Source organism: Ascaphus truei, chromosome 1, assembly GCF_040206685.1.
Source record: "Ascaphus truei isolate aAscTru1 chromosome 1, aAscTru1.hap1, whole genome shotgun sequence".
In the NCBI taxonomy this organism is placed as follows: Eukaryota; Metazoa; Chordata; class Amphibia; order Anura; family Ascaphidae; genus Ascaphus; species Ascaphus truei.
Genome location: NC_134483.1, coordinates 248,506,947 through 248,519,017, shown reverse-complemented (window position 1 = coordinate 248,519,017; position 12,071 = coordinate 248,506,947). Strand labels below are relative to the sequence as shown.

Below are 12,071 nucleotides of genomic sequence, written 5' to 3'. Positions count from 1 at the left end.
AAAAATACTTGGTCCTACTTTCACGTACACATGTTGACACAGCTGAAACATAAGAATAAAAAGTGCTACTATGCTTATACTGTATATAAAGCTAGCTGAAAACACCACTCAAAATACCATTTAAGTATGGATGTATATATTTTTAAATATAAAAATGGTAGAGTAGAAAAAGTTAGTGTGTGTGTGTGTGTATACACATACCTCTAGCTACATAGACTCAAATATGCCACTTGGGTAGGATACTCGGCTGCAGTGGTTTTTAAACCTATACACTGCATCCAGAGCCAGACAAATCCATAAATGAACATGCAGATCAGGTACATTAATCTGTGTGCAAATAAATTGGTCATTCCTACAACTTGCTCTGATGTACAATGCATGTGGACTTAACACCTCTTATAGCCAATAAGAAACAGGTGTCTGTGGAATACGTCTTAGTGACCATCAGCATAGCTTATTGATAATATTACAGATATGGCTGGCTTCATTGTCCTCTCTTGTGGGGTAGACAGAGATAGATTGTGGTTTTCTGCACCATCACGGCCATTGACTTATGGAAACACTAATAATTCGAGTTACGGTGCAATACCGGCAAATTATGGAAATCTCTTTAATTACATAAGTGGAACCAAGGGGTCCTCCGGTGCAGAACCTCTAGGAACCTCCCCCCGATGACTTTGCAGCCTCCTATTGGCCTGTGGATCACGTAACATTTGCCGGTCATATTGTTTGCCCCAGGAGAGAGATCTACTTTAACTCCGTTTATGGTATCACCAATAAATATCAACCTGGCTACATCTGTATTTTTCTTATAAAAACCCTCTTTCTACATAGCATGCCTCAGGCACTAATAACTGCCTATCAGATCCCAAGGCCACCGGGTTTCATCTGGGTACCCCTGCTTAATATGAAACTACCACTTTGATACTCTTCCTGACCCTCAGTTTACATGTCAGTAGAGGAGAAGTAAAAGGCAATGTAATCACATAGTTCAGTCAGTCAATGACAAGGACTCCTACACTTTAATTGTAGATTTTGGTAAGCATTAGTCTTCATGCACTTGCATAACCTGGAAAAGCAATGTCATGGCGTTTCTTATTTCTTACTGTTGGTGCTGCTTCCCAGTATTGGCTGCATCTTGAAATGCTCAGCGTCATATACTTCCATCGTTCCCGACTCCTTGTTTAAAATTCCGACAAAGTACCTACAAAAACAAGGGGCATATTATTAACATAGACAAAGATTTTACAGGGATATATTTCTTCAACAATTATCCGTTTGTGTCTATTATCGGTATATCATGTGCTAAAGTATTCTCACAAGAGAAAGATTTGTAAGAGCTGGCACTCCTAGTAACGAATAATGATGGTGCACCAAATACTGTCGGGGTGTAATCCTGCAGTGGATCCCGTATTGGAACAGATTCAAAAGTAGAAAGGCAGGAGGCGGGCACTCGTGAATTTTCTTCAATTCACGACTCCCTGCTGCCTTTCTACTCTTAAATCTAAAGTATTCTCCGTCACTTTTTCATTTCAGGAAAAAACGGGGTTAAGATATTGCAGGACTTGCAAAGGATGCCATACATACATACATATTTTTTTTCCCTTTCGTTTTAGAACTCCAAAGTCATTGCTGCATCATGGGAATCTCTGCAGCATTCTTTTGTACATCTGTTCATATGTGCAGAATATACATAGTTACATAGTAGATTAGGTTGAAAAAAAAGACATGCATTCATCAAGTTCAACCTATGCTAAATTTACGCAACAGATACTTTATCCCAGGGGGGCGCAAACTTTTTTCCCTGCGCCCCCCTGACGGCTGTCCCCTCACTCCCGCGCCCCCCCCCCCAACCCCAACTTACCCGCGCTCCGGCGTAATGACGTCACGTTGCCATAGCAACGTGACGTCACATGACCTCGCAGCGTCATTTTGACGCCGCGTTGCCATGGCGCCGCAGGGAGGAAGCCGCCGGAGCCACGGTAAGTTAGGTTTACAGAGGCCCTGCAGCTCCCCCGGCACTTAATTTAAGTGCCTTCGGGAAGCGCGCGGGGCCTCTGTAAACCCCGCGCCCCCCGTCGGCAGTGTCGCGCCCCCCCTGGGGGTCGCGCCCCACAGTTTGCGCACCGCTGCTTTATCCTATATCTATACCTTCTTATTGATCCAGAGGAAGGCAAACAAAAAACCCCAGTGAGATATCATCCAATGATATCTCATGAGGGGAAAAATAAATTCCTTCCTGACTCTAAGAATTGGCTATTGGATTACTCACTGAATCAACAACCTTCCCATGTTTACTTATTTGGTATATCCCTGTATGCCCTTCCCATCTAAAAAGATGTCCAACCTTTTTTTGAACAAAATCTATTGTATCTGCCATCACAGTCTCCATGGGTAATGAATTCCACATTTTAACTGCCCTTAATGTAAAGAACCCTTTCCTTTGTTGCTGGTGAAATCTCCTTTCCTCCAAATTTAAGGGATGACCCAGAATCTTTTGTCCTTGGGATAAATAGTTCTTATGAAAGCTCCTATACTGTCCCCGAATATATTTGTATATAGTTCTCATATTCCCTCTTAGATGCCTCTTTTCTAATGTAGATAAATCTAATTTAGCTAGCATCTCCTCATAAGTTAGATTGTCCATCCCCTTTATTACATTTGGTGGCTCTTCTCTGCACTCTCTCTAGTTCCAGAATGTATTTTCTAAGGAGTGGTGCCCAAAACTGTGCTCCATATTCAAAGTGTGGTCTTACTAATGTTTACTTCCCTTCCATCCATTGCCCGTTTAATTGAAGGTAAGATCTTGTTTGCCTTTGCAGCTACTGCATGACATTGGGCACTATTGCTAAGCCTGCTGTCTACAAGAACTCCTAAATCCCCTAACTTATCCCCATTTCATTTGTAAGTCGCCTGTTTATTCTTGCTTCCCAAATGCATAACCTTACATTTATCTGTATTAAAGCTCATCTGCCATTTACCTGCCCAAGTTTCTATTCTCTCCAAGTCCTTCTGGAGAATAATTACATCCTGCTCTGAATCTACTAGCTTACACAATTTTGTATCATCAGCAAAGATGGAGACTTTGCTCTTGATGCCAACCTCAAGGTCATTAATAAACAAACTAAAAAGCAGGGGTCCCAGTGCTGATCCCTGAGGTACTCCACTCACGACTTTAGCCCAACCTGAAAAAGTTCCATTTATGACAATCCTCTGTTGTCTGTCCTTCAACCAGTTTTCAATCCAGGTGCATATATTTTTACCGAGTACAAGTTGCTTTATTTTTAACACTAACCTCGTGTAGAACCGTATTAAAACCCTTTGCAAAATCTAAGTAGACCACATCAACTGCATTACCCTGATCTAAATTCCTATTTGCCTCCTCAAAGAAAACCATAAGGTTAGTTTGGCATGATCTATCCTTCATAAACCCATGCTGACTACAGGCAGTCCTCGGTTAACCGACACAATGCGTTACTCAAAATGGCGTTGGATAGCGAAACGTTGTAAAGCGAAACACGTTTTCCCATAGCAACACTGTTTAAATGAAAGGTTCCGTTCTTGAAGGCATTTAACACACTAAAATACACCAAATATTTTACGCAGGCAATAAGATATGCAGTTAAAACCAAAGACGAACATAAAACACAGACAGAGCTCAATGCATAAGATATGCAGCACATACATAAATTATATAGTGTATATACTGTATTATATATAATATAACATAATAAATATATACACATACATATATATACGCTCTTACGACGCTTTGCAACGTTGTTTATGTGTATGTGTGTAAATATATACACACATACACAACGTTGCAAAGCGTCGTAAGAGCGTTGCATAAGCCGTTTTGGCGTTGTAAAAATGAACATAGGTATGCATTGCATAGCGTTGGATAAGCCATTCGTTGTAAAACGAGGACTGCCTGTATTACTAATAATTTTGTTTTGCATTAGGTATTCCTGAATATTATCCCATATTAAACCTTCAAGTAGTTTCCCCGCTATTGAAGCCAGGCTTACAGGTCTGTAATTCCCGTTGTGATCTAGCTCCTTTTTTAAATATAGGCACCACATCTGCTTTACGCCAATCTTGTGGTACTAAGCCTGTGGAAATGGAGTTCTTGAATATTAAATGTAATGGTTTTGCTATTACTGAGCTTAACTCCTTGAGAACTCTTGGATGTATGCCATCAGGGCCAGGTGCCTTGTTTACTTTAAATTTTTCAAGCCGCCTATGAACTTCTTCCTCGGTTAACCAATTGTTCATTAATATGGAGGTTGTGGCTTCCTCCTGCGGCACTACTATTGAAATTGATTGGGGATACTGCATAGTCCTGGCATTTGCTTATTGGAACATTCAAAAAAGGTGTGTATTTCAACATCATGTTAAAGAATTCAAAGAAAACACCATGCAACATGTTCTTTGTTGGCCACTTGCTATAAAAGGGGCCAGCAAAACCTTGCTCTGTAATGTGTAACATGCCCTCTGGCAGTGAAAGTGTGATCCGTCTCATCTCAAAAATGGAAGTGCTACCTAAAGCTGATTTTACAGTGCAGTTGGCCATTCTAGAAAGTTTTCCTTTCGCTAAAGCCAGAGCATGTGAATGGACCACGTCAAATATTTTTCTACCTGCACAGAGTGTTACATTTGGAAGCATCAGAGGAGAAATTATTCCCCACATAACTCAGTCGGTCAGTTTCTGCTGCCTGGAAAAATAAAAGGATAGACATAACAGTTAGATATGCAATCAATCACAAATATTATTACGATAAACTTTCATCTTTAAAAAGCTCAGTAATAATAATAATAATAATAATATCGTGTACACATACAGAATACGTTTAATCACAAAGGAGTTTCCCAATAACGCTGTGTTTATAGTGCCGACGACAGCGACGTTGCGTCAAAACAATTGCATTGCCCCCGTCACGTGCGCTTATAGTAAGCACGATGTGACAGCATGGTTGCGATCGCTGGAAGTCATCTCAATTTGATTTTTCCAGCGTCGCCGGCACTATAAGCGTATCCTTACACTGTTCATGCTCACCTCCGCTGGTAGGCGAAATGCTTTAACGGCTTTAACTGTTACAAAGTTACAAAAAGAGAGGTATGTTAATATATAAGACAACATAGGAGGAATTAACCAAAGTTTCTCCCTCCCCTAGCAGTATACTCCTTGAAAAAGCGCCACAGGGGGCGTGACACGCGTGGGAGGAGGAGCTAATTTTGTTCTGTTCATGTTTTTTTATGTAGTTCAATAAATTGATTTTAGCTCATTTTTCTGGCGAGTTTCCCCGGTTTTTCCTCAGCACCTTGATCTACCCACCTCTTAATTTGTTCCTTAACATGGCCCATTCTATCAGCACGCTCAATTTGTAGCGGTATTGAGCTGGAGTCAAGGTCCACCAGCTGTGGCACTTTTTAACCTACAAACTACAGCAGATCTTCTCCCCTCACAGTTTCAGGTAAACCACTGACTCGTAAATTATTTAGCTGCGATAATCTAAGTTTTAAGCAGAAGTTATACTTCTTGTCTAATGAGTTGATGTTTTCGCATGAGATTTGGGTCAGCGAAGGCATATGCTATCCTCTGTTCAGCTTGAAGACGTACACTTTTCTATAGCCTCTTTGACTTGTATAAGGTGCTTGAAATACGGTAAAAGGTTCTATGCAGTCCTTTTTCCGGTGTTAGAATTTCATAAAAATCAGGGGGCTCTCTGCTGGAGCTGCCGCAATCTGTAACACTGGACTCAGAGTTTTTTTTATCTGTCATTCTTTTGTACCCCTCGCAACATCTGGGCTGAGAGATTTTTTTCCATTCAGGTAGTATCTTCCAGCTTTAAAGCATCCAGGAATTTAAGAAAAAAGGGCAACATTTGCAGAAAAATAAAGTATATATGGGTGTACAAGGCAGGTGCAAAGAGCTCCTCTAAAGAGCATTCTCCCACAATCGCACCATAACTGGAAGTCGAAAATCTCATATGGCTCCAACACTGGCTCGCATTAGTCATACGCCAGGTATATATTGCAGTGAAATATTAACCTGAAATCTGCCTTTCCAATCAAATCAAAAATAATTAACCCCTTGGAAGCCATAGTTACCATGGGGGAATGCCCCTGGCACCTACCCTCATAACCCACCCTCCAGAGTAATGGCCATTAGCCATTTTTAAATAACATTACTATACAATAATTATTTGTGATTAATATTATATGTCTGTATATACAATTATAACCTGTAGTTTGAATGTCTTATTGGTCCAGTTGTAGGTTGTGATACCTTTTAAAGTGACAAATAAGATTAAATTATAGTGATCCTTAAATCAAGTGTAGCTTGAAGAGACCTGTGATGTTTCAAAAGCTCTGCACACTATAATTGTATGTATGAACTCACGTTGGTCCTCTAGGAGAGACCACAAGCTACAGCCAATCTAACTTGTAGTTTAAGACAGATTTTATGCAAGAAAAGGACTGAATTCACAAATATGAATTATGTCAAATGCTGCTGTGTACCGCTCATGGTCAGTTACATCAATTGTCCAAGGACGTGATCAGCATGTGTTTAATCAATACCAATTAAAAAACTGGTCACCCTTCATAACCACTACATAGCACAGTGGACAGCCAAAAACAGCATGACTTTCCAGTGTGTTAATGTATAGCACACTGGAGTAAATCCAAGAAAGGGTATTTAAATGGACAAAAGTAGTATTACTGGGCTTCTGTGCAAATGAGATGCTGCATGTAACTTAGAAGAGCAGAAAGGGAGGGTGTTCTTTTAAAATAAATCCTAGTTATCTAAAAAAAAAAAAAAAAAAAAAAAAAAAAAGTGGAAGTTGAAGCACAATGCAGCATCAGACTTTGGCCAGTCAGAAGAGGCGGAGCAAGCAAGAGAAAGACAAAACACAAAGAAATAATGAGTGTATATATATATATATATATATATATATATATATATATATATATATATATTTCCTGTGGAGGGTTTTTGTCACTTTTTTTACTCACCATAACTTAACTCAGTATTATGGTTTAGCCTATCCCATAAGCCTCTCTTGCATTCCCAGTAGAATCAACCCCACACTGATGAGACCCATCAAGGTCGAAACAGCTGTCTGTGGGTGGTTTTCTGGGTATGCACCTTAACCCTGGCTGTGCTCAAAGCTGTGACCATGCAGCAAGCTTAAGCCTATAGGGAACCATGTTAAAAATGGTTATTGAGGCAAAAAGTGACACTGTGTGCTCATTTGCATGTCATTTCCCAGAATCCCTTGCTGCAGTGTAAGTGCTGTATGCTGGGTGATAATGGGGAAAGGCGGGGTTGCAGACCTGCCTAAGACATGCAGATGAGCATACAGCTATATTTGCATATATATATATATATACATACATACATACATACATACATACATACATACACACAAACAGATAGTCATGCCTATGGTCGGAGAAAGAGCAGTGGCTATAACTGAAGTGTTTAAACTAGAGCGTGATCACGTTGACCACAGCAAACTCTCCTTAACGCAAATACTAATCCAGGCAGTAAACTCTGCTTCAGCTAGTGTCCTCTGACCTAGCGGTCTTACCAAGATTCTTTGCTTTTTCGTTTTAGGGGTTTTGTGATCTTTGTTCCTGTATAAAGTGAAATCCAAACTGTCAGGAGACTGGATGTTTCCATTAGAAAACTGGACTGCAAAGAAATCCGGAGGGAAAAAAGTTATCAGAAAATAACACAAAAATGCATGAACACATTTGCAAGTGCGAGTGAAACTTTGCTCATTCACACTGTCTAGCACAGGGGTGCGCAAACTTTTCAGTCTGCGCCCCCCTGCCCGCTTCCTCCCCCTGCTCACACCACCCCTTACCTGTTCGCCGGCATCTTCTGACTTCACAACGTCATGCGACGTTAGGCTGTGGTCCCAATGACTGACACAGCACACGCCTTGGCGTGCGCTGTGCGCAAAAGCACCGCCCCCCCCCAGTCACTCAGGTCCGAGTACATGCGTCGGCGCACATTCAGCAGCCGCGCTGCACTGCAAGATTACACACACACAAAAAAAATTGTGTGTGGAACTTGCGACGGAGCCGTGGCCACGCCCCCACCGGCGGTTCAGCCAATGAGGGCGAACCAGCCGCGTGAGATCATGGCCACGCCCCCGCAAACCCCCCCCCGCCACGCCCCTCCCATCATATCCTCTCCCTCCCAGGACCGCGAGTGCAGCGCTGTGCACGCGCCGCCCCCCCCCCCCAAACTCCCCCGCCGGGCGCGCGTGCACTGGGACCGCAGCCTTATGGTGTCATTTGTGCCAGAGGCTGCCAGAGAGCAGGTAAGGGAACTTACAGAGGCCTCGCGCACTGTCCCATGGCAATTAATTTAAATGCAGTGGCGGCTGGATGGTGATGTTATCGGTGCCACAAACACACATTACAGGACTGGCTTAACCATTTCAAGTTAGGGTTAAAGTTCCCTGGCAACCAATACAAGCAGTCTTGCTACTACAGCACTCCAAATTAGCCTCAGCAAACGTCACAGTCTTTACCACTCAATATGCCGTTTTGTCTTACTATGTAACTTCAACACCCACCATTTTGAAGTGTTAACTGAACTAGGTTAGCTTTCCCTCGAGTCCAGACGCAACGTACATCTTTCCTGTCTTAGGCTGCAACCAGGGTGATGCTGAGCGGGCGCGCTCTGCGATGAAACACATTGCTACAATGTGTGGGGCCAGCGTGAGTGCGCGCCTGCGTGTACCCACGGCGCTCAGATGCTGTAAGGAATCTGTTCCTGGTTTTGGCTGGAGCTCACTCTTGCAGAGTTGGTGAGCTCTCAGAACAGACCTTCCCTTGGATTTGCAAGCACTCACCTGTGCTTGCAATCACTGCAGCTCTGCCCCTATTCGCTGGCTATACTATATAGAGCCAGCCCCTCCACCCAGGAAGTTGCTGAGCATAACCCTAGATTGACTAGGATGTAACTGTGTTTGCCACGAGCTACTTTGCCTTAGCCTTGCCTTGTTCATGAGACCTACTGCATTCACCCCAGGCAGAGGTCTGCTTCCTGGTATCTGTGCTGAAGCGCTGGATTCCCAGTGCCTGCCTTGCCTTGTTCCTGTGACCTGCATTCTCCCTTCGCAGAGACCTTATCATGGGCCGCTCTCACTCCTCGCGCAGAGGCCATTCCCACGCTTCAGCTCCTACACTGAAGCGGTGTGCAACTGACTTCCTGTTGCCGAACTCTAGCCTGGACATCGACTACCCTACCGTCTCCAACCCTGGCGTGTCAATGGATTACACCGGCCTCTCCAACCCTGAACCTGCTTTGAATGACTATGAACTGCGCAATCCAGAACCGGCTTCGTGGCCTAAGTTCAGTGTATTCACATCCCCACCTCAGCCCTGCGGTCCGGTCCCGGTTTGTAGCGAGCACGTCCGTTACAGATGCTTGGAGAGAAATTCATTTGTTTCTGCCACTCGCTTGCACGTCACGTGAGCGGCTCGCCCAATAAGGGTGAACCAGCTCCGTGACGTCATGGCCACACACACCCCCAAGCGCAACTAGCTGGCCAGGAATCGCACAGCCAAGCAGAGCGCATGACATCACAGCGCTCTAGCACCAGCGCACGCACTTCCAGCCTGGCCGCAGCCTTAGGGCTTGTACATAGTAGGCGCACGCCTGCAATACAGGTGATCAGTGGCCTGTGGTATCTGGAGGAGGAGACCAAGAGCAGCACCAATTCAATGTTTGGGGGGTGTGCCCGTAACATCACGTGAACGGTTCGCCCTCATTGACTGAACCGCGGAAAAATGGCTGCGTCGTCACGCTCGTGCACACACTATGGCCGTGTGCATTGCCTTACAGGCTTTTGCGTGCGGCGCGTGTGTGGCCGCGGGCTTACCTTCAAAGTTACCCAGTTATCTGAGCAGGCTTTTCACTCCTTAGGCCTGGGACATAGACAGACACTTTGTCCGTGCGGAGGCGCGCTGAGGCTCAGGGAAAGCGGTGCTTTCCCTGGCCTTACACAGCGCGCCGTTAGGGCGTGTCGGGGCCGTGTCTGGGGGCGGACCAGTGACGTAACGGAGCTAGTTCGCCCTCATTGGGCGAACCGCTCACGTGACCGGCCCTGCGCTACGGCGAGCGCCAAATCTGAAAACTTGGTGAGACACACGCTTCCACAAGCGTGCGCGAGCCCCTGCTAAAGCCGCTCTCATTGCGGCTGCAGGGGCTCAGTGCTGAGCGTGAGCGGAAGCGTAGGTCTCAGAAATTTTTTTAATTCAAGCGCTCAAGAGAGCGCAGGGCCGGTCACGTGAGCGGTTCGCCCAATGAGGGCGAACCAGCTCCGTGACGTCACTGGCTCGCCCCCGACACGCCCCCGGATGGCGCGCTAACCAAGGCCAGGGAAAGCACCCGCTTTCCCTCAGCCTCAGCGCGCCTACGCACGGGCTGAGTCACCATGGACTCAGCCTAATTGTCCAACTTGTAACAGGCAGATTTATTGGGGGGGGGGGAGAAAGGGGGTCATTTGACTGCTTAGATGTATAAAAGTAACACCACTTTAAGGGATGCATTGCCATTTAAAGTGATTATCTTTAAGTGAGAATATATAGTTAGACTATAGTTTGAAACTTATGGTGTACCCCCGCTTCAGCTTGGATATATTACAGAGGGAGTGGTGCTGCAAGGGGCATGTAACTTAGTACACAAAATAGACAGACAGAGCCCCTGGTGGTAGCACTCTATTCCAAAATGATATGGTGATTTTTTTTAAATAACTTTATTAATGACAATAACGTTAAAATATTGGGGTCTAAAACAAAGATTAAATGTTCCAAGTGTGTGCGTCTCTATTGGATAAATGTGTCCAGAAGAGTGTACATAATTGGGTTAATGTCCAGTGTTTGGGTAGTTCACTGGCCCTAGTGTTCCTCGTGTAGAGTGAATCGACTAGAGTACCAGTGGATTGTCAGCAGCTTGGGCCACACATGCAGCGCCCCAGTAGAATATACTAGTTGGTGCTCTTTAGTATGATACCTATGCTGTGCTACTGCGTGACGGCAGCCAAAGCATATTAAAGCCGCTGTATTGAACAAAACTTGGTCAAAGTGCACCTATTGTATGTTCCCGTCACCTCCCCATAAAGTAGATGGTATGTTCAATAGGGTGTATGGTGCTTGGTACATAAACATCTATAGCTGTTGATGTCTGAGGTGTGCTGTATACTAGTATTGATAAAACTTGTACTGGTGTATAATATGACACTGCTATAACTCTGTTCTAGATAGACACCAAGTTAATAGCTGAGTACTATACCTTTTGGGGTTTTATATCGGTCAATTGACAGACCTGTCCCCATTTGGCACAGTGCTCAGCATGTGTGGCCGCACTCTGGCACTCCAGAGGTTAATTGCTGGTTAGGTTTGCCTGTTGCTAAATCGTATTGTACCCTATGAGCTGCTCGCCGCATCAGGGAACTAGCATTGTGGCTTCCTTACATAGTTAGGTAATTCAATGTTGTGCCAGATTAAATAGTTGCCTTTACTTGTATGTGACTAGTGAGTCCATTGGGACCCCAATAGTCCTTCAATGTGCACTGGAGGCGCCACGCTGACTCTCTCAATATCGCCGAGTCAAGTGTATGTGAACTCGAGCACCTCCGCGTGCACGTGGTCACGTGCTTGCCGACGCGCGCGTTTCGCGAGTGCTTTTTCAAGGCTGAATAGTCATTGTATTGCTGTAATATTTCTGCGGGGTTACCAGGAAACGTCATTTTTTTCAGCCTTGAAAAAGCACCCGCGAAACGCGCGCGTCGGCAAGCACGTGACCACGTGCACGCGGAGGTGCTCGAGTTCACATACACTGACTCGGCGATATTGAGAGAGTCAGCGTGGCGCCTCCAGTGCACATTGAAGGACTATTGGGGTCCCAATGGACTCACTAGTCACATACAAGTAAAGGCAACTATTTAATCTGGCACAACATTGAATTACCTAACTATGTAAGGAAGCCACAATGCTAGTTCCCTGATGCGGCGAGCAGCTCATAGGGTACAATACGATTTAGC

The 12,071-nt window shown here is 44.6% G+C and overlaps 1 protein-coding gene across 1 annotated transcript in view; it reads right to left on the bottom strand.

Moving 5' to 3' along the window:
* POLR1E (RNA polymerase I subunit E) overlaps positions 1-12,071 on the bottom strand; it is a 35,926-nt gene that overhangs the window by 17,234 nt on the left and 6,621 nt on the right. Inside the window, exons 2-4 of the mRNA XM_075602728.1 lie at positions 7,599-7,702; positions 4,642-4,718; positions 1,107-1,204 (exon numbers count right to left, since the gene is read on the bottom strand). Of these exons, the coding sequence (XP_075458843.1) occupies positions 1,107-1,204; positions 4,642-4,718; positions 7,599-7,702 (279 nt within the window). The remainder of the gene's footprint in view (positions 1-1,106; positions 1,205-4,641; positions 4,719-7,598; positions 7,703-12,071) is intronic.